This window comes from Rhinatrema bivittatum, chromosome 6, assembly GCF_901001135.1.
Source record: "Rhinatrema bivittatum chromosome 6, aRhiBiv1.1, whole genome shotgun sequence".
NCBI classification, from domain to species: domain Eukaryota; kingdom Metazoa; phylum Chordata; class Amphibia; order Gymnophiona; family Rhinatrematidae; genus Rhinatrema; species Rhinatrema bivittatum.
In genome coordinates, this window is record NC_042620.1 from 294,820,281 (window position 1) to 294,839,244 (window position 18,964).

Sequence of the window (18,964 nt, forward strand, 5' to 3'; positions counted from 1 at the left end):
GTACGTGGAGCTGTCACCAGGCCAAAAGGAAGAGCTTGAAACAGGAAATGTTGGCCCATCACCTTGAAGTAGAGGAACTGCTGGTGAGCCCGGAGAATTGGGAAGTGGAGAGATGCGAGAAACTCTCCTCTGCGTACCGCAGCCACCACAGTTCTCAACGTTCCCTGTTTTCGCATGGAACTCGCAAACACCTGTTCACCTTCTGCAGATCCAGAATGGGACGAAAGGTGCCCACTTTCTTGGGAACCACAAAGTAGGCCGAATACCGTCTCTTGCCCTGTTCCACCAGAGGAACTGGAACAATGGCCTCGAGATCGAGCAACTGTTGTAGAATCCCCTGTAATGCCTCGCACTTGACCTGTGAAGCGACGCGAGACTCCACAAAGGCCTCCCGCACCGGGTGTGAGAACTCGAGAGTGTAACCGTCCTGGACCACTTCAAGACCCATTGGTCAAAGGTAATCTTTTCCCACTCCACGTAGAAGCTCGACAATCTGCCTCTGACAGCTTCTACAACGGAATGGGTGCCCCTGGTTTCATTGGGTAGTTTTCCACGACCAGCACCCTGGCCCGTGGACACTCTTCCTGGGTGCCGTCCTCCATGAAAAAACTGCTGACGTCCTGAGCCCGGCCTGAACCCTGAAGGAGCTGAAGACCTACCAGGGCGAAATTTGCAAGAATCCCGAAAACGAGCCCACAGGGGAAAAACCTTCCCTGAAGGTTTCCTATTCTCTGGCAATCGTTTGCCCTTGGACTCCCCCAGCAATTTTACCAACTGGTCGAGATCCTCCCCGAAGAGAAGCTTGCCCTTAAAGGGAAGGTTACAAAGTTGAGACTTGGAAGATAAGTCTGCTGACCAATTACGCAACCAGAGCAGTCTACGAGCCATAACCGCAAACACATACTGTGCGCCGAGGTCCTAATCAAGTCATACAATGTGTCCGCGAAATAGGCAACTCCTGCCTCCAAACGCATGGCTTGCAAGGGCCCCTGCAGTCGAGACTGGGGGTTGCGGCTGCTTCCTGAACCCAAAGACCTCTCTGCATGAGGCTGGCGCAAATCGCCGCCCTGAGACCTCAAACTCGCTTCAGATGAATCTCCAGTTTGTGGTCCTGAATGTCCTTCAGCGCAAAGGCCCCAGCCACAGGAACAGTGATCTTTTTAGTCACGGAAGACACCGACGCGTCCACCTTCAGTATCTTTAGAAGATCCAAAACATCCTGCGATAGCGAGTCAAGTTTCGCCATAGCTCTTCCCACTTCCGGGTCATAGCTTGCGGACCTTCTTAGGTAATGGGAAGAAAGTCGTCGGACCCCAAATCCCACCAAGACCGGGTTGACACCTTCACTGTCTGACGACTCCTGTGAAACTTTGATCCCCAGGACCTCCAAGATCTGGGGAATGAGAGGTCGAAGCTCCTCTCACTTAAACAAACACACTACGCTGGGATCATTGCCTTCCGAGGGCGGAGGTCATCTTGGTCCAGGTCGTCCTGTATCACATCACCCAATATCCTGGGTGAGTCCCGGATCCTGATCCTCCCCAAGGTCTGAGGGATTTCCGAGTGAGGCCAGCAACCTATCCACACCTTGAGCCCCTTGGTGAGCCCCTGCAGTGTGATGGCAGTCCGGGGACTCAGTGGGTATCCACTTTGGTGGAGGTTCCACTGCTCTCTTCAGAATCTCCTGTTTCCTAACCAGGAATGCCTGATGCAGCAGGGGCACAAATTCAGGGCAAAACTCCCCTGAATCAACACTACCCCCTGCAGGAGGGTCCGATGGCCCAGGGTCATCCCCAAACGCGGGAATTTGGTCCACCTCCTCCCTCAGCAGCCGCAGCGAGCTACCCTTCCCAGACGAGATGGACAGCGGCCTGGAGGACAAGACCCTTACCTGCTTTCTGCTCCCCCCGAGGAAGTTCCCACCTGCCCTGAAGAACAGGCAGAAGACAGGGAACTAGCATTTATGGCCTGCCCCGACGCCCCACACACGCGGCAGGTTCCCAACTTAGGCCGGGGTGCCATTGAGAAAAACGAGCAGCAACACAGTTGGCTAAAAAAAAGAAAAAAATTCCAGTCAGAAAACCTTCGCGCGATTGCAGGAGCTAAAAATAGAAAAACTCCCTGCAGGCACAAAATTGCTGTGAGAAGAGCTGCCGGCACGAAAATAAAAGGAGGCTTCACACGTGCGCGAAGGCCTACCCGGAGTCCCTGGCCATCGTGAGGACCCTCGGGGTTAAACTCACCACGCCAGCTGGCCTGCCGACGAAATGGCACAGCCCGTCCCCCAAATGAACTCCTACCTTGAAAGGCTTCTTCCTTGCTTTCTTTCTGAATTTTTTTTTTTTTTTTGAAGAAAAAAACTTTACCCTGACAGAGTTTGAGTCTGAGGAATGAAGTGAGAGGAGCCTCCTCAGTGCGAGGAAACCAGGAGCCCCTGGTTATCAAGACACTGGCACCGATGCGGGCGAGACACAGGCAGGGGTATCCAACTCTCCAGATACCCACGAAGGTGCCTAACACCTCAGGAAGCTACATTACTAACTACAAACTAGCCTATCCTAGGAAGAAAAACCTTTCCCTAATAAAAAAAAATTAAATAAAAAAAAGGTTAACTGACTAACAGACTGCAGGTTTGCATTTCTACCATCTGCTGGAGTCAGAGAAATATTGAGGGACTGCAGGTGGCACTCTCAGTTATGTAGCAGTGCCCAAAGTTCTAATTGTTCTCTGACTCCATCTGCTGGTAGGAATGCACAACCCACTGGGTCTGGACTGATCTGGGTATGTTCAGAAAAAGAAGCTTTCACACTCTGCCCCATCTGCTGGTGGAAGGGAGAATCCCGCAGGTCCACTGGTCTAGCAGGATGAAGAGGAAGGTCAGTGTCCCTCTCTGCGGAAGGAGAGAACTATACCAAAGAAGCACTGACCTAAGTAGGACTCTCTCTCATTACAGACACTTTTGCCTTCATCTTCTGGTGAATGTGGCTTTTCTAATATATTTTTACCTCTGATATCAAGTGCAGCTCTCTGACACACAGCATAAGTCACTGCATTAGACAGCAACAATGTGAAAAATCTCATGTTATAGGGCCAGTTAGGCCCCCGAAAGAACTGAACCTCTAACCGAGCTGTATAAATTGTGAATATATACATTCAGGATTTGTTAAGCCCTTTGACTTCTCTTTTCTATTAAACTATCTTCTTTGGAAGACCAAATCACTGCATTGTGTGCTAGTGAGTTTCTAAGGATCTCAGGAAACTTATGAGTCACATTCTGCTGACCTTTTTGAGCCAACACCTAGCAGGGCTCCTCTGCCCTATGGCTGGAATGCATGAGAAAGGAAAGGGTACACAGCATGATCGATGACAGAGTATTGGCTTGAAAAATCAGACAGAACGCAATATTCTATATAAACCACCTCACAAGACCAGCCCCTCAATATTGGCAGTGATGGAAGACTGTGAAGGACGTGCCATACTCCAGTGCAGAGTCCTAGGAATTACGGACTGTTCTTCTGCTGAGATTCATGGGGCGACCTCAGGGAAGTAAGATTTGGTTTTACGTTGTATGTGTATATGCATAGAACAAGTAAATCAAGTTTTCATTTAGTTCTATGCATATACTTTCTTGTATCTTATATTCTATTACATTTGTATTTTATCCCTTCTTTACATTATGCCTTATTCTTATGTGCATTGCAATTTTTACTAGTCCTAGATTATATATACTCAATTTACTGGGACAATAAATGTGAAAAAAAAAATCAGCAAGTATAGTGTAAAGATATTTTCTGTTTGTCTGTGGAAATTAAAAGCCACCTAGCGATCTTAATCACTCCCTGGCCATTACAGTCACTAACTCGATAAAGGCCTTCCTCTCTTAAAAGATAACATTTTATCTTTTCCCAGTGCTTTAGCTATAACATGACATTTCATAAGCTGCAGCATCTTTCCGATTCCTGTCCCTCAATCAGAAGCGCCTCAGTTGTCATGCTCATAGAGCCACAGAGTGAGTGAAAGTGAGCATGCAAGTGCAGAAAGGTGCTGATTTGATGGCAACACTGCTAAAATACCTGTAGTGTCTCTGCTGGACACATGGGGTCTCTGAGAAGGGATGGGACAGTACAATAGATGTAGAGAGATGCATGGCGGTCCATGAATTTCATGAGCCCTATCCTGATGTTACTGCCTGTACACCGAACGCGTTTACCTGCTGCTGAGCAGGGACTGGGAACAAGGAGCAATGGGTAGTTAAAGAGTGAGCATAAGTGCTAAAGATAAGTGTTGGGGAGAAACTGCAGGACAGAAACTGAGTAAGTTTAGCCATGATCATAATGAAAGTAATACAGAAAACTCAAACCTGACTACTGGCCGAATACTTACTGGAAAGCAGGCCAGCCCACCACAGCCACTCTCGCAGGTACGCATGGCCACCCTGACCTAAAAAGGTAAGGAGGCTATGAGAACAGACTTGCAAATTCAGGACTGAGATACCAGCAAATACAGACAGAACAAGGGTTCCAGATAAAGGACAAGCCAAGCAAAAAATCGGGAAATTACTCTTAACATGGCTCAACCCACATCACAGGGCACCCACCAGCAAAGTGACTTTAGGCAACAATAACTAGCTGGGAAGCAATCAGGAAATGAAAACTAAAATGAAAGTCATTTTCCAAAATACTAAATTAAAAATGAACAGCACACTCAAACTCAGACCAAACCAAGCACTTCTGAGTCCAGTGTTCTCACACATTGCCCAGCAAGTTTCTTCTCTTGCCTTATCTTAGTCAATAAGAGGCTAGTTTGCATTTTTCTGTATGCAGAATTAAACATGTAATAATCTAGAAAAAAACCAAAAAAACATTTAAAAACTTGCTAGACAAACTAAATGGACCATTTTGGTCTATCTGCCGTCATTCACTATGTTAGTATGCTAATTGATGTCCCCTGTATATACCTAGATCAGTCCCGACTCCTGGGTTTTGCCTCCCTTCCAGCAGATGGAGACAGAAAACTTCTCAAGCACTGCCTCTTAACCCAGTGTGCGCCTCCTGCAGCTCCTCAGTATTTTTCTGCCTCCAGCAGATGGAGGAGGTGCAAAACCTGCAGTTCTGTACCTAAGAAGAAGAAGAAAAAAAAAAAAAAGGAAAAATAGAAGAGGATAGATTAGGTGAAATTCCCTACCAGGAGGTTGGCAGGTCCTGGTGGGACCATCCCTCCTGGTTTTTCAGAGGAGGACGAGCAGGGGTTGGAGACCCTTCATAGCTCACTGATCCACGCCGGGAGTGACAGCTGGTGGTCCAGTTCCCTCTCCTCAGGAGACTTGGGAGAAGCCTCTGCCAACTTCAGATAAGGCTATTAGTTGCTATTTCCTGCCTGTGTTTTCTAAAGTTTTATTTAAAAAAAAAAAAAAGGGGGGGAGGAAATAGACAATGGATGGGGGAACATGTTTGACTCCTGTCTGTGGCAGAAGGGCTCTGGGTGAGCGGGGTTCTCAGTGCATCTCCTTTTTGGCATGTGCATGGCCATGCCGCATGGTTGCTGCTGCACCGCGTACGGAGAGACTGCCGTGAGCCTCTCCAGAGCCGGCCGCTGCTACCACTGCCTCCCTGGCAGAGAGGGTACACTGTGGGTGGGGGGACTGCACCGACATTGACTTTGCAGCAGGCCTAAAGCTGCAGCGCAGGAGGCCATTGATCGGTTCTCATTGAGTGCAGGAACAGCGGCTATTTTGGATTCCTTCGTGCGCAAGGCACAAGCTGCAGCAGGGGGGGGGGGGGGGGGAGGGGATTTCCTGTCTGCACTTTCTCTGGCAGATCTCTCAAAGGAGGAGCCCCGGGAGATCTAGATCGTTCCTCATTTTTCACCAGAGTTTGTTATTGCTGTATAAAGCATTTTTGGCCCATAAGGCCACAAAGCGGCCCTCTTCTAAGTGGAAGGTAACAGATCCTCCCCCCAGAAAGTCATCCAGATTTTCGGGGGCTACAGAGGAGGGTTCCTCGGAGGAGTCTGATTGGGACTGACATCTGGGGATGGTTCTCCCGTTCAGACTCGGTGCAAGGGTGGAGGATGACTCAAGAAAAGCCCCATCAATGGAGGGAGACAATCCTAAGGTGGTTTGCCTTTTTCAAAAAGGGAGGAACTTGGATCCCTGATCCTGCCGGTCCTGAGAATAATCTGTTCTGCAGGAGCAGGCTGACCTAGAGGAAGAGGATCCAGTCATGTCCGGCTTGAGGGGTTCAGCCAAGACCTTCCCTTTTCATATGTTGGTGAAACAGCTGGTGGTCAGGGAGTGGGACACTCCAGAGACCGGCCTTAAGTTGAGCAGAGCTATGGATAGACTTTACCCTTTGCCTGAGGACGCTCTGGAGCTCTTGAAGGTGCCAAAGGTGGATGCATCAGTTTCGGCAGTTACGAAGGGGACTACCATTCCGGTAGCTGGGGCAGCAGCTCTGAAGGATCTGCAGGACAGGAAGCTCAAGGTGCATCTTAAAAAGATTTGAGGAGTTGGCGCTGGGCATCTTGGCAGCTGTCTGCAGCAGCTTTATGCTCCGGGCTAATTTGTGATGGGTGCAACAGTTGCAGAATGACAGGAATATGACATCCCAGGAGTCTGAACAGGTGGAGTGATTGGAAGCAGCGGTACCTTATTGGGTGGATGCTTTGTATGACCTCATTTGCATGTTTTCTTGAACGATGTCATCGGCGGTCTCGGCCAGAAGACTTCTTTGGTTGTGGAACTGGTCAGCGGATGTCTTGTCCAAAGCTCAGCTGGGAGCGTTGCCTTTTAAGGGCAAACTTCTGTTCGGCGAGGACTTGGAGCAGATGATGAAAAAAAAAAAAAAAAAAAAAGAGGGCCACAAGCTACCGGAGGACAAGCCAAGAGGGTCCAAAAGGTTCTCTCTTCTCTGTGCGGTCTCGTTTTCGGGACAAAGGTGTTTCCGCCAGAGCAGAGCTCTGAGTGGTGTCAAAGGCAGACCTCGGGGAGGTCAGAGTCCTGGAACCAGCCATTTCGTGGGCGCAGACTGAACAGAGACGGCTCTGGACAAGGAAGTGGCAGAGCAGAGCCAAGCCTGTGCAATGAGACAAGGCAGGTCCACTCCTCCGTTCCAGTCATCGGGGGGGGGGGGGTCATTTGACTCCAATTTTACGAGGAGTGGGTCAAAATCATGTCAGACCAGTGGATTCTAAGTATGATAGGACAAGGCTATGCTTTAGAATTTGCTCGGCCACTCAGAAACCTTTTTATGGTGTCTCCTTGGATGGAAAAGAAGTTAAGTCATTCAGCAGACCATACTACTGCAATTGTTGGAGGCCATTGTCCCCATTCCCCGGGACAAGAGGTTATTCGATTTATTTTGTGATGCCCAAAACAGAAGGAACTTTTCAACCAATTCTGGATTGAAAGAAGGTAAATCTAGCTCTCAAAGATTCCCTGTTTCTGGATGGAGACTCTGCGGTCTGTCATAGCAGCGGTGAGAAGCAGGGAGTTCTTGGCTTCCTTGGATCTGACAGAGGCGTACCTACACATAGGGATTCATCTGTATCATCAGGTTTATGGTCCTGGGGAGGCATTTTCAATTCTGCGCTCTCTCCCGTTCAGACTAGCAATGGCCCCGAGGACATTCAAAGTAATGGTGGTAGTGGCGGCAGCTCTCAGAAAGGAGGGCATGCTTGTCTACCCATATCTGGACGTCTGGCTCATCCAGGTGAAGTCGGAAGTCCTTTAGTGAAGTGCGGTAGAAGTGGTGTTGCAATGCCTGAAATTGCTGGGATGGATACTCCAAGAGCCACCTTTTGCCTTCGCAGGTGCGGAAGTTCTTGGGCGCATGCTTGGAGGGGGGGGGGGGGAGGGAGGTATTTTTCACAGAGGAACGGATTGTCAAGCTCCAGGCTCAAGTTTGGAACCTGCTGGAGGCCAAAGTACCCAGGGTCTGGGATTACTTGCAGGTCCTCTGTGTTCCATAGCCTCAACCTTGGAGCTGGTCCCATGGGCGTTTGCTCATATGTGACCTCTTCAGAGATTGCTATCCCAGTGGGATCCAATGTCAGAGCAGTTTCATCTCCCGCTACTGCTTACAGAGTCCACCAGGTCCAGTCTTTCATGGTGGCTTGGCCGGGACCATTTATGCTGTGGGGTGGATCTTGAAGTTCCTCAATGGATGGTGGTGATGACTGATGCCAGTCTCTCTGGTATGTCAGTCCCAGTCTGTGCAGGGCCATTGGACAGCGGAGGAAGCAAACTGGTCCATCAAATGCCTAGAGACGAGAGCAGTACGCTTGGCTCTGCAGGAGTTTCTTCCCCCTTTTGTGCAATATTGCAGTCAAGAGTACTGTCAGACAGTGCGATGACTGTGGCCTACATCAACCACCAGGGAGGTACCAAGAGTCGAGTCAGGAGGCAGAAATGCTGATGTCCTGGGTGGATCAGCATCTGGCCTCCATAGTGGCCTTGCACATAGCAGGATCTGATAATGTGCAGGTGGATCATCTCAGCCAACAGCTGGATCCTGGAGAATGGGAGCTATTGCAAGACCCAATAACCCTCATTTCTCGCAGGTGGGCCGTGCCTCACATGGATTTGATGGCAACCCGAAGAATGCCAAGGTACCACGTTTCTTCAGTTGCAAAAGAGAGCACGGAGCAGAAGGGAGTTAACGTCCTGGTGCTTCCTTGGCCATACAACGTGCTGATCTACGTTTCTTCCATGGCCTCTGGTGGGCAAGGCTGTAAGCAGAATAGAGGCCCACTCAGGAAAGGTGATTCTTGTGGCTCTGGAGTGGCCATGAAGGCCTTGGTTTGCGAACTTGGTCAATCTAGTAGTGGACAGCCCCCTGAGACTGGGCCATCTTCAAAATCCTCTGTGCCAGGGTCTTATACTTTCAGATCAAGCAGATTGCTTTTGTCTAGCGGCTTGGCTTTTAAAATGAATCACTTAAGAAAGAAAGGACTCCGGAGGATGTTATTTCTACTCTGCTGCAAGTTTGCAAGACCTTTACTTCCTTGGAGTATGTCCACATTTGGAGTCTGAGTCTTGGTGGATGGAGCAGGGGGTTGGATCCTCGTGAGCATTGGCTGCACATATTCTAGCCTTTTTGCAGAGAGGCCCGACAAAAGGTTTTTCCTTTAGTTCCTTGAGGGTGCAGGTGTCTGCCTTGGACTGCTTGTGGGGTAAGGCTCATGGACAACTCTGGCTGCGCATCTGGATGTGGTACATTTCCTCTGAGGGACGAAACATTGTGCCCCTGGTTCGTAAGATGTGTTCTTGGAGCCATAACTTGGTCCTCAAGCATACGTGTGAAACACCATTTGAGCCTCTTAAGAGAGCCACCATAAAAGATATGACTTTGAAGGTTTTCATGGTGGGGATTTGTTTAGCCAGAAGGGTTTCTGAACTTCAAACCCTATCACGTAGGGAACCCTTTTTGAGGATTTCAGATTCTGGTGTCTGAGGACGGTTCCGTCTTTTCTGCCAAAGGTCATTCCAGCGTTCCACTTAAGTCAGACAGTGGAGCTACTGGTCTTTTCAAATTTGGAAAGTGGTACATTTCGTGCAAAAGAATTAAAACGTCTGGATGTCAGAAGGGCCTTATTGCAGTATCTCGAGGTCACGAACAGTTTCAGGTTGTCATGTCACCTTTTTGTGCTATGGAGTGGTGCAAAAAAAGGGTCAGAAAGTGTCAAAGGCCACTATATCATGTTGGTTGAAGGAGGCTATTGGTTCCACAAATATCTGTTGCGGTCGACCCATCCTGGAGGGATTAAGGGCTCATTCTACTCGTTCCCAGACAGCTTCCTGGGCAGAATGTTAGCTAGTGTCGCCACAAGAGATTTGCTGGGCAGTTACTTGAAATCTTTGCATACCTTTGCCAGACACTACCGATTGGACATCCAGGCCTCGGAGATTGACAATTTCGGTGAAGGTATACTTCGAGCGGGACTCTCAGTGTCCCACTCCAGTTAGGGAAGCTTTGGTACACCCCAGGAGTCTAGACTGATCTGGGTACATACAGGGAAAGAAAAATTGGTTCTTATCTGCTATTGTTCGTTCCTGTAGTACCACAGATCAGTCCAGAGTCCTGCCCAGTGGTTGAGGGAAGGTTTGCAGAGTCTGCTTGGTTTTGTTTACCTTAATGATTCTAATGAATTTGAAGAATGGCATAGTTTCTCAGTCTTTTCAAGAAAAGTTCCAAATTTGGTTTTCAATTTATGAATTTCCTCAGCTCATTCTCGGGCATTTTATAAAGTTGATTTATTAAAAGTTTTGTTAAATAAATATTTTAGGCTTGGGTACTGAGTAATACTGAGGAGCTGCAGATGGCACGCCCGGTTAAGAGGCAGTGCCTGCGAAGTTCTCTGTCTCCATCTGCTGGAAGGGATGCAAAACCCAGGAGTCTAGACTGATCTGTTGTACTCCAGGAATGAAAATTAGCAGGTAAGAACCAATTTTCTGTACTACAAAAAAAAAAGTATAAATGCAGTAGGAAAAAGTAACTGCAATACTAAAGTGTCTTTAAAGATAGATAAAATTACAAAATAAAACCAAAGGACTCCAGGTCAAAAATCATCATGTCAAACTTTAATCACTTAAGATCAGCTGATTTTAAATAACTGAAAATGCTTTAAAAATATTTTCACTTGTTTAAAATGTGGCTGGCTATATTAAAACAAGGCCTTAAAAACTAAACTAATCCTATACTATAATACAAACGTCAAACCTGCAATCATGAGGCGATATACCTCAACCTCCCTTTGTGCAATAGGAGGTGCCTTCCAGCTTTCAACAGCAAGAAGGTCATTTGTAGAAGGTGGTTTTCTGCCTTCACGCCTTCCTCGAAACGTGTAACAACCAGTTTCACTTTTGGATGTCAAGACAGAAAACTTGAAACCACTGCTCTCTTTCCTGAAGAAGTGCCCCACTGGGAGCTCTGCCTCTAGAACAGCTGTTTGGGGTGTAGAAAGTGGAAGAATGGGCAGTGGGCAGCTCACTGCTCATCTTTTCTCCTCTGGTGGGAGATTAAAGACTGTAAACCCAGAAAGCGGTGAATATCAGCAGAAAAAAAATCTTCCCGTTTTCCCAGGTGCCCTGTAACACATTCTTGCTTTAGGGCTCCGCGACCGAAATGATTATATAACATGGCATTTGCAGTCCTCGAAAGAATAGTAGGAGAAGCTGGAGTACCTGCCCTGACAAAGCCGCCGCTGGACAATTTGAGAAGCCCTTTCTTCTTCAAGATAAAACTTCCTCCAATGAAAATGCTGGATACGAGAGCCAACATCAGTCCTATGTAGAAATTATAGTGGCTCGGCTCTGCCTCCATGATGGCTCACTGCATGATAGAAAGGACAGAGTGAAATGAAAGCTGGGTAATCTAATACTGCAAAATATATTACAGCACTACCTACAGTCACATACCTATCAACTAACCCAAGTCACCTGTATGGTTATTGAGAAAGTACTACTTACCTGAGAAAAGCTAGTCTGCTTACCGTAAACTGTGTTTCCGTAGATAGCAGGATGAATTAGCCATGCTGTCATGGGACCATCAGTCTGGCGTCTGAGGCGGAGCTTCCCAAAGCTATTACAGAGCTTAGCTTTGTGTGGTTGTGTGTGTGTTCCCGTGCAGGAAGACAGAATCTCCTCAATCTGTATTATAGCAGTAAGAAAAAAAGACTGTCCAGGGACGTGGGTGGGTCAGCATGGCTAATTCATCCTGCTATCTACGGAAACCCCATCTACGGTAAGAAAACTTGCTTTTTCCTGTCCACAGAAGGGCTGAATTAACCATGCTGTCATGGGAGTCCCTAGCTCCCAGTCACGCTTAGTGATATTTTCCTTTTTTTTTTTTGGGCGTGACTTACCTGCGTGGATAGCAGATTTGAGAGTTATGAAATTAAAGTATTTAAGACCACTTGTCCCAACTTGGCATCCTGATGTGTTTGCTGGTCTAAACAGTAATGGGATGTGAAAGTATGTAGAGATGACCAAGTGGCCGCTTTACAGATTTCATGAGGTGGAACCTGACGTAGGTGGGCCAATGAGGGAGTTTGCTCGAAGCTGATGAGCATTCGGTTTGACAACTAGTGTCATGTTTCTTTTGTTGTAACAATTGAATGCATTGTGCTATCCAGCTAGATATTGTCCTTTTGGCCACTGGCAGACCTGGAGCATTTGTGTTAAAGGAGAGGAATAGCTGGGATGGTCTCGATTTTGTGTTCTAGTCTTATCGTACGCCAGTGCTCTTTTACAATTCTAAGGTGTGGAGCAATTTCTCACGTTCATTATGCTGTGGCTTTGGAAAGAATGTAGGGATAAGAACACTCACTAGCAGCATACTTACAACAAGTGACTGACAACTGTGCATCTATACAAGTCAAACCCATACTGTATGTCAAAATTTAGGACATCCACACTTTTAGGATACCCGAGTATGGAACATTCACGTATGGGCCGCCCAAGCAAGGGACACCACATGCCAGTATAGGATGTTTACATGTATAAGCGTGTACTACGGACGCTCAAAACTTGGACATGCAGGCGCAAACCATCAGGTACTATTTTGCGACAGACCTACACAAAAAAAAAAAAGCACAAATGCCACGAGGCCTACCACGCGGTAACTCAGAAAGCCTGAGAGTGGGGCCTAGCCCAAAAGGCCGCTCAACCTATCAAAACTGCTGCGACTCCCCATCCCCTCACAGAGGCAACTGTCAGATCAATCCACTGAGGCTCAGAGACCAGAATAGAAGAGAGAGTGAGAGGAATCCCTCTCATTTCCTTTGACCCTTTTTTTTTTTAATGCCTTACCAGAACTCAGCCAGTCCCTGGCTGCAGGGGGGAAAGAGAGCTAATGCCTTCACTGCCATGCTCAGCTTTCTGCATCCGCTAGCCTTTCAGCTGTTCTATCCTGGCAACTAAGTCCTCGCGAAAACCAGCTACTGGACGAAGGCACTAGACTAAGGGAGGGACCATTCAATATCACCTCAGGAGAATTTGACTGAAGGAGGAACCATAAGGTTTCACCTCAGGAGAAGCTGTGCGTAGATTTTTTTTTTTTTTTAAACAAGCAATGCCCTGTAGGGAAATGTATGTTCACCATTTGCTGGAGACTGAGAATGCTAGCAGGCTGATAGTTCTTAGCATTCAGACAGGTTAATCCACACCAGTGGGTTATGTATATGTATATATACACACCCCAAAGTCAGTTTTGCTCCGTTTCCATCTGCTGGTAGACGTACATAACCCACTGGTGTGGATTAACCGAATGCTAAGAAAAGGCCAATTCTAGGGAGGATATCTAGGCTATTTTCTGCTAATAAACAAAAACTTCAATTCCCATAATGCCTTGACATTTATTTATTTATTTAACACTTTTTATATACCGGCATTCGTAGGACACATCATGACGGTTCACAAGTAACTGAGAAAGGAAATTACAATGAACGAGGATAGAGGGCTAACTGGAGAATAATTGTATAATATACGATACTGGGTAAAATACGAAAGTACAAGGAGAGAGAGTCAACGAGCAGGGATACAACTTTGTAGAACGAAATGGACTTTGATTATCCATGTTAAGTTTAGGTATGCATCAGAATGTTAAGGAGGCATGTGCACTTATGAACTTAACATATGAACTTATTTACAGTATAAAGGAGGTATGTGCACTTTAGTACAATTAAATGCAGGGGCAGGGAGAGTAGGGAGGGAGGGAGCGAGGAGGGGAAAGGAGAGGAGGGGGTAGGGGAACAAGAGTACGTTAAGGAAATAGCAACCTTTCCTTGAAAATGCCAAGGGGTGAAGGGAGGGGTAGGGGGGAGGCTGCGGGGCGCTGGGGAAGGGTGTGGGAGGGAGCAGGGGGGGGAGCTGGGATGGTAAGGGAGCAAGGGGGGAGTTAGGATGGTGAGGGGGAGGTTAAGGAGAGGGTGTGTAGGCTGAGCGGGAGCTGAATTAGTTCAAAGCAGGACAATGACTAGGATTGGGAGGAGTTGGGGTAGGCCTGTTTAAAGAGCCATGTCTTGATTCCTTTTTTGAAATGGCTCAGGGACGGTTCTCTAAGCGGAGTTTCGCAGGGAGGGAGTTCCAGAGGGTGGGACCCGCAATGGAGAAGGCTCTGTCCCTGGTAGTAGTAAGGTGCCCAATTTTGAGTGAGGGGGTTTGGAGGGTGCCAGCGAGGGAGTTTCTGGTGGGGCGATTAGTTTGACGGAACTGTGGCATATCTTCAAGCCAGGGGGAGTTGTTTTTGTATAATGTGTTATGGAGGATAGTAAGTGTTTTGTATTGGGAACGGAAAGAAATGGGGAGCCAGTGGAGATCTTGTAGTATGGGAGTGATGTGGTCAGTTTTTCTGGTGTTTGTTAAGATTCTAGCCATAGCATTTTGGAGGATTTGGAGGGGTTTAATAGTGGAGGCTGGGAGACCTATGAGAAGGGAGTTGCAATAGTCGATTTTAGATAGTATGGTGGTTTGCATAACAGTGTGGAAGTCATGGGCGTGGAGGAGGGGCTTACAAAATAGATCTGATCAAAATCCTACAGGTCACCTGGAATAATTGTAACACTTTGTAGCCTGTAAAAGGGAAAAACCCATTTATGAGCTAACAGATCTGCTGATAGCATTTGCTCCTTTTCCCTTAATTTATTAAGAGTTGAAATGCAAAAATCAAGTAAGAAATCCTACTCTCATCATGCTTCACTGGGAATTCACATAGTGCCACAATATACTTTTCTTAGATGAGATTTGATTTCCCTTCATTAATTGAGTCACTTAGATTTTTAAGCAACTGCAAATCAATTTTTAGCTTAAACTGAAAAGGCAACACATATGGCAGCACCATGCACTGCTATGCAGCAGACTCTGAATTTGATTCCCAAACCACGACTCTGCTCTTTGGTCTGACCAGTGATGCTGCAGAGGCCAAGGAGAGAAAAGCCACAGTTATTGTTCAACAGTGACATCTAGTGGCCAGGTTCAGAATGCCTGAAGGAACAGAGGCCGGACCCAAAGAATGGAACTCAGGTCCTGCACATGGCAGTATACAGCATCGCCACTGATCTGACCTTTGATGATACTTCTTCATGAGGTCTACTTAACAGGGAGGGATGAGGCAAATGGATAGGGAAGCTGATCTACTGTTCCCACTTTCAGTACAAAAGAATTTGAAAATGTACAAAGTCAATACTTTGAGCACGAAACTATTTTTCCTCTAATTGTGCAGACTCCACTATATTTGACAACTACGGGTATATACACACGAACATGCACACCAACCAATTAATTCTTAAAGGCATTAACAAGAATTACTTTAATTTCTGTATCTCTAGCATTGCACAAACCTGAGTCTACACAATTGACTCAGTTTAACAAAGACAAAGAATGGGAGAAAACCTATGAAATTATAGGTCCAATATATAAGTGCCTTTTGAAAGAGAAAGTCTCATACTCACATTTCAAGAAGGTTCAGTGTCCAGGCAAATTAAATAATTCCATGGCTGAACAGCAAGTCTGAGACCTGGAAAGACCATGAACTTTGTTTACTTTGAACAGGTTTTTTACTGCTGGTAAGAGTATCTATTTGTGAAAGCACCGATACCAGTATATAATGTCTGTGAGCAGGAAATGAGGGATGTGCATTACTGCTGAGCAGTTGTCATAATCTGGATACTCCTAAGCACAGAGCCCTCTCTGCTGCCAGCTAGCTCAGGCACACAAATTCTCCAGGCTAGATAACCATCTTGAATTTTGAACAGAAGTATCCTCTTTTCAGTGTCTTGCTAGATATTTAAAATTTGTACATTTTTGTTCACATTCAGCTCCGGGTATATTTGAAAATAGACTTTAGTCGTTCAATTTTGTTTTCTAATTCTCTTTGGCAGCCGACAGAAGCTTCCTGTTGCTGACAGCGACTGCAGCAGCACAGCTGTTTGGGACATTTTCAATTGAAATTTTAAAACCCCCAACTTTAACAAAAGCAAAATCAGAGTACCTGGAAATTAGGCATTTGCAGAGTTTCATCTGAATCTCACCCATAACTACTCTGCTGACACAGCTATCAGCAGCAAGAAGTTAGACTCCCTGCTGCTGGCCGCCCTATCAGATGCTGTAGACAACCAACAAAATAAAACCCAATAATATAATTTTAAAATGGCTAAAAAGCACTTACAAAGAGGCCAGCCTTGTGGTACAGTAGTCACATTTTCCCATATTGTAACAGTGGACATGATGGATACTAGAAATAAGAGGGAAATTGCTAAGACTGCACCTGTCTGAAACCTCCCCATCAGACTTCTGATTTTAAAGATGTCCCGGCATATGCTTTCCCACAGAATAGCAAAGATTATTTTATGAATGCATCTTCAATTTCTTAGAAAATCAGTTACTTAGGGCCTGATTTACTGGATTTTTTTTCTGATAAAACACAGAATGGGGCTGTGGGTGGCAAGCCTTAATAAATCAGTCCCTTATTATAAATCTGGGTAATATCACATATGCCTCTGCTGCTGTATCCCGCTTCCCATATTACAAACACAGAGCACGGCTCTTAACTTCTAAATCCCTGCCTGCGGATGTTTGCAGACACAAGACTGGGGAGATAGCTAATGGGAAAAGAGGAGGGCCAGTTGGGAAGAGTGTGGACATGAAAGGATTTCACGAGGACAAGAGAGAAAACAATGCTGCGAGTGCGATCAATACAACTGCTGTGTATTAAGAGACATCTACCGGTAGTGTTGAGACATCTACCGGTAGTGTTAAGAGAGCCTGAAGCTCTGTACGAAAGTGGCTGGGACTCTGTAGAGAAGTCTCTGCACCTAAAGAGGGAAACTCATGGGGGTTGGGGGGGGGGGGGGCACCCTGGTGAAGAGGCTGGAGGGAACCGGGAGGGGGTAGCAGCACCCAGGTAGGGCCAGTTGTATTTGACCTTGCCTGGCAGCAGCCACAATGGGTCTGCTCTGAACCAGCAACCCCAAGGCTGCAGAGAGGCAACACAGAGAACCGAAACGCCTCTTGTTCGGAGAACAGTGCGACCTCGAGTAAGCAGACGCTGCCTGCCACGCTGCTGCTGTTTAAAATGAGTATACGAAATAAGAGTGTGTTGAACCCTTGTTACACACCACCACCACCACCGAACCCGCAGCCTCAGGGACGGGGAGGGGGGGGGGGGACATGGAAGAATCCAAATATGTAACAGCAGAACGTGTTTTCACCCTGTGCCTACCTGGGGACTGCTATACTGAATCAACCCTCCCAGCATTACAAATGCTGGGAGCGCTGGAGACCAGAGTAAACGCATCCCCCCCCAGGCGGAAAACGCTTTGAGTGACATCGGGGGGGGGGGGAAGAGGGAAAACCGTTTGGCGTTACATACTATTTTCATGAATGTACTCCCTTTGTTTATTCACGGAGAAAAGGAAAAGTCAGGGTTTTGTTTTTTTTTACCCGGGAGGTAGCAGCGGAGACTTTCCAGCACACGGAGAGGACGTTTACTGCTCCTGCCAGGCTCCCAGCGACTCTGCCTACGCAGGTCGCAGCCTCCTCGCTCACCTCCTCGGCAGCGTCTTACGTCAGCTCGCATCCCACACCTCCCCCCCATTGGCTCCTGGCGTACGCCTGCTGCCCGTTTCGCCTTTGTTCGGATTAGAAGGTGTGTCCACTCCGTGAGGCCACAAATCAAGAACCTTCCAGCAGGCGTGGGGGGTGTGTAAGTGGTTTCTGATTGGCGGGGCCGTGAGAGGCGCGGCGTGCTGAGGTCAGACGGTGCCTGGGAGCCCGGAAGTAGTACCAGGGATTCGGGTTTGGTGAAGGCGAGGAGGCCCGGCTGGCGAGGTAAAAGCTGCTGGATGCTGTTTGTTGTGGTACCTGTCCTAGGCCCGCACTCTCGGGAGCGAAGCATTAAAGTGTGCATTTCGCTTCCTCGGGTAGGATTCTATTTTTTTTAGTGAACCGCCACTGCAACCTCAACTGAACATAAGTAAACCAATAACTGACCTTATCGTGTCCTAACAGCAGAGTGGCCAGGTGTCCTCCTTTAAACAGGGTAGTCCCGGTTTGTTTGGGGAGGTGTTTAAGAAATTGTTCTCTGTACTACGTAAGCAGGAGTACACACTTGCTATGTATTTCAATCTAGTCATACCCGAAAGGTTTATTTAGCTGAATTTCATAGATTCCACATTTAGGGAGTTGTAGGATTTTAACTATCTTTGAAAGCTGTACTGTTGTGTGGAATACAGAGGAGTTCCAAATTTGTTCTTTGTAAACGCTGTAACGTGACAGCTGAATGAAGCCTGCAATACATTTAAATGTATTCCTCGAATTAGTTGTGCGACTGTCCAGTTTATGCAGTCCCCTAAGTGCATTGTTCCTTCATTGTGCTAACTGATTTATGGACATACACTGTTTTCACTTAATATGCTGCTGCTACCACTCATCCTTTCTATACTACTACTTGGTGTATGCAGTGCTATGTAAATACACATTAGAGTTTACAATTTGATCAAAACAAACATACAAGAAAAAAGAGGCTTTAGAAATTTAATCAATTAAGAACATTGTTAAAATGAATAAGGCTTTGAATGGGAGAATTGTGTGTTAAGATTTAAAAGCAGTCTAAAAAAAAGTGAGTTTATAGATTGGATTTGAATAAGGCCAGAGAGGGAGCAAGATGCTGCACCATAGACTTAGAACTTCTTGAGTTGGTGCAAGGTGGAAAGCCCAAAGTTGGAAGTGTGTAAGAAGAGCATAGAAAAGAGTGACTTCCTTATCGATGCCAGTCCAGTCCAGACAAGTGCGTTATGTCTTCCTCCTTCCAGTAGATGGAGACAGACAAAAAGCTCAAAATGGAATTACACTTATAAAGGTCTGGTGCTGCCTTTAGCTCTTCAGTATTTCTCTGTCTCCAGCAGATAGTGCAAACAGTGTACTGGTTTGTGATGGCCCCTAAGGTGGAAAGCAGTGTCATAGTTACAT

General features: G+C 46.8%; 2 protein-coding genes across 2 annotated transcripts in view; one reads left to right on the forward strand and one right to left on the reverse strand.

Moving 5' to 3' along the window:
• LOC115094382 (magnesium transporter NIPA2-like) overlaps positions 1-17,572 on the reverse strand; it is a 42,219-nt gene extending 24,647 nt beyond the window's left edge. The window contains exons 1-4 of the mRNA XM_029607378.1: positions 17,438-17,572; positions 15,448-15,512; positions 11,183-11,330; positions 4,384-4,440 (exon numbers count right to left, since the gene is read on the reverse strand). Coding sequence (XP_029463238.1) covers positions 4,384-4,440; positions 11,183-11,321 — 196 coding nt within the window. The 5' untranslated portion in view covers positions 11,322-11,330; positions 15,448-15,512; positions 17,438-17,572. The remainder of the gene's footprint in view (positions 1-4,383; positions 4,441-11,182; positions 11,331-15,447; positions 15,513-17,437) is intronic.
• A 132-nt stretch (positions 17,573-17,704) lies between these two features.
• TAF7L (TATA-box binding protein associated factor 7 like) overlaps positions 17,705-18,964 on the forward strand; it is a 62,996-nt gene continuing 61,736 nt past the window's right edge. The window contains 1 exon segment of the mRNA XM_029607379.1: positions 17,705-17,824. The gene's annotated coding sequence lies outside the window, so the exon portion shown is untranslated.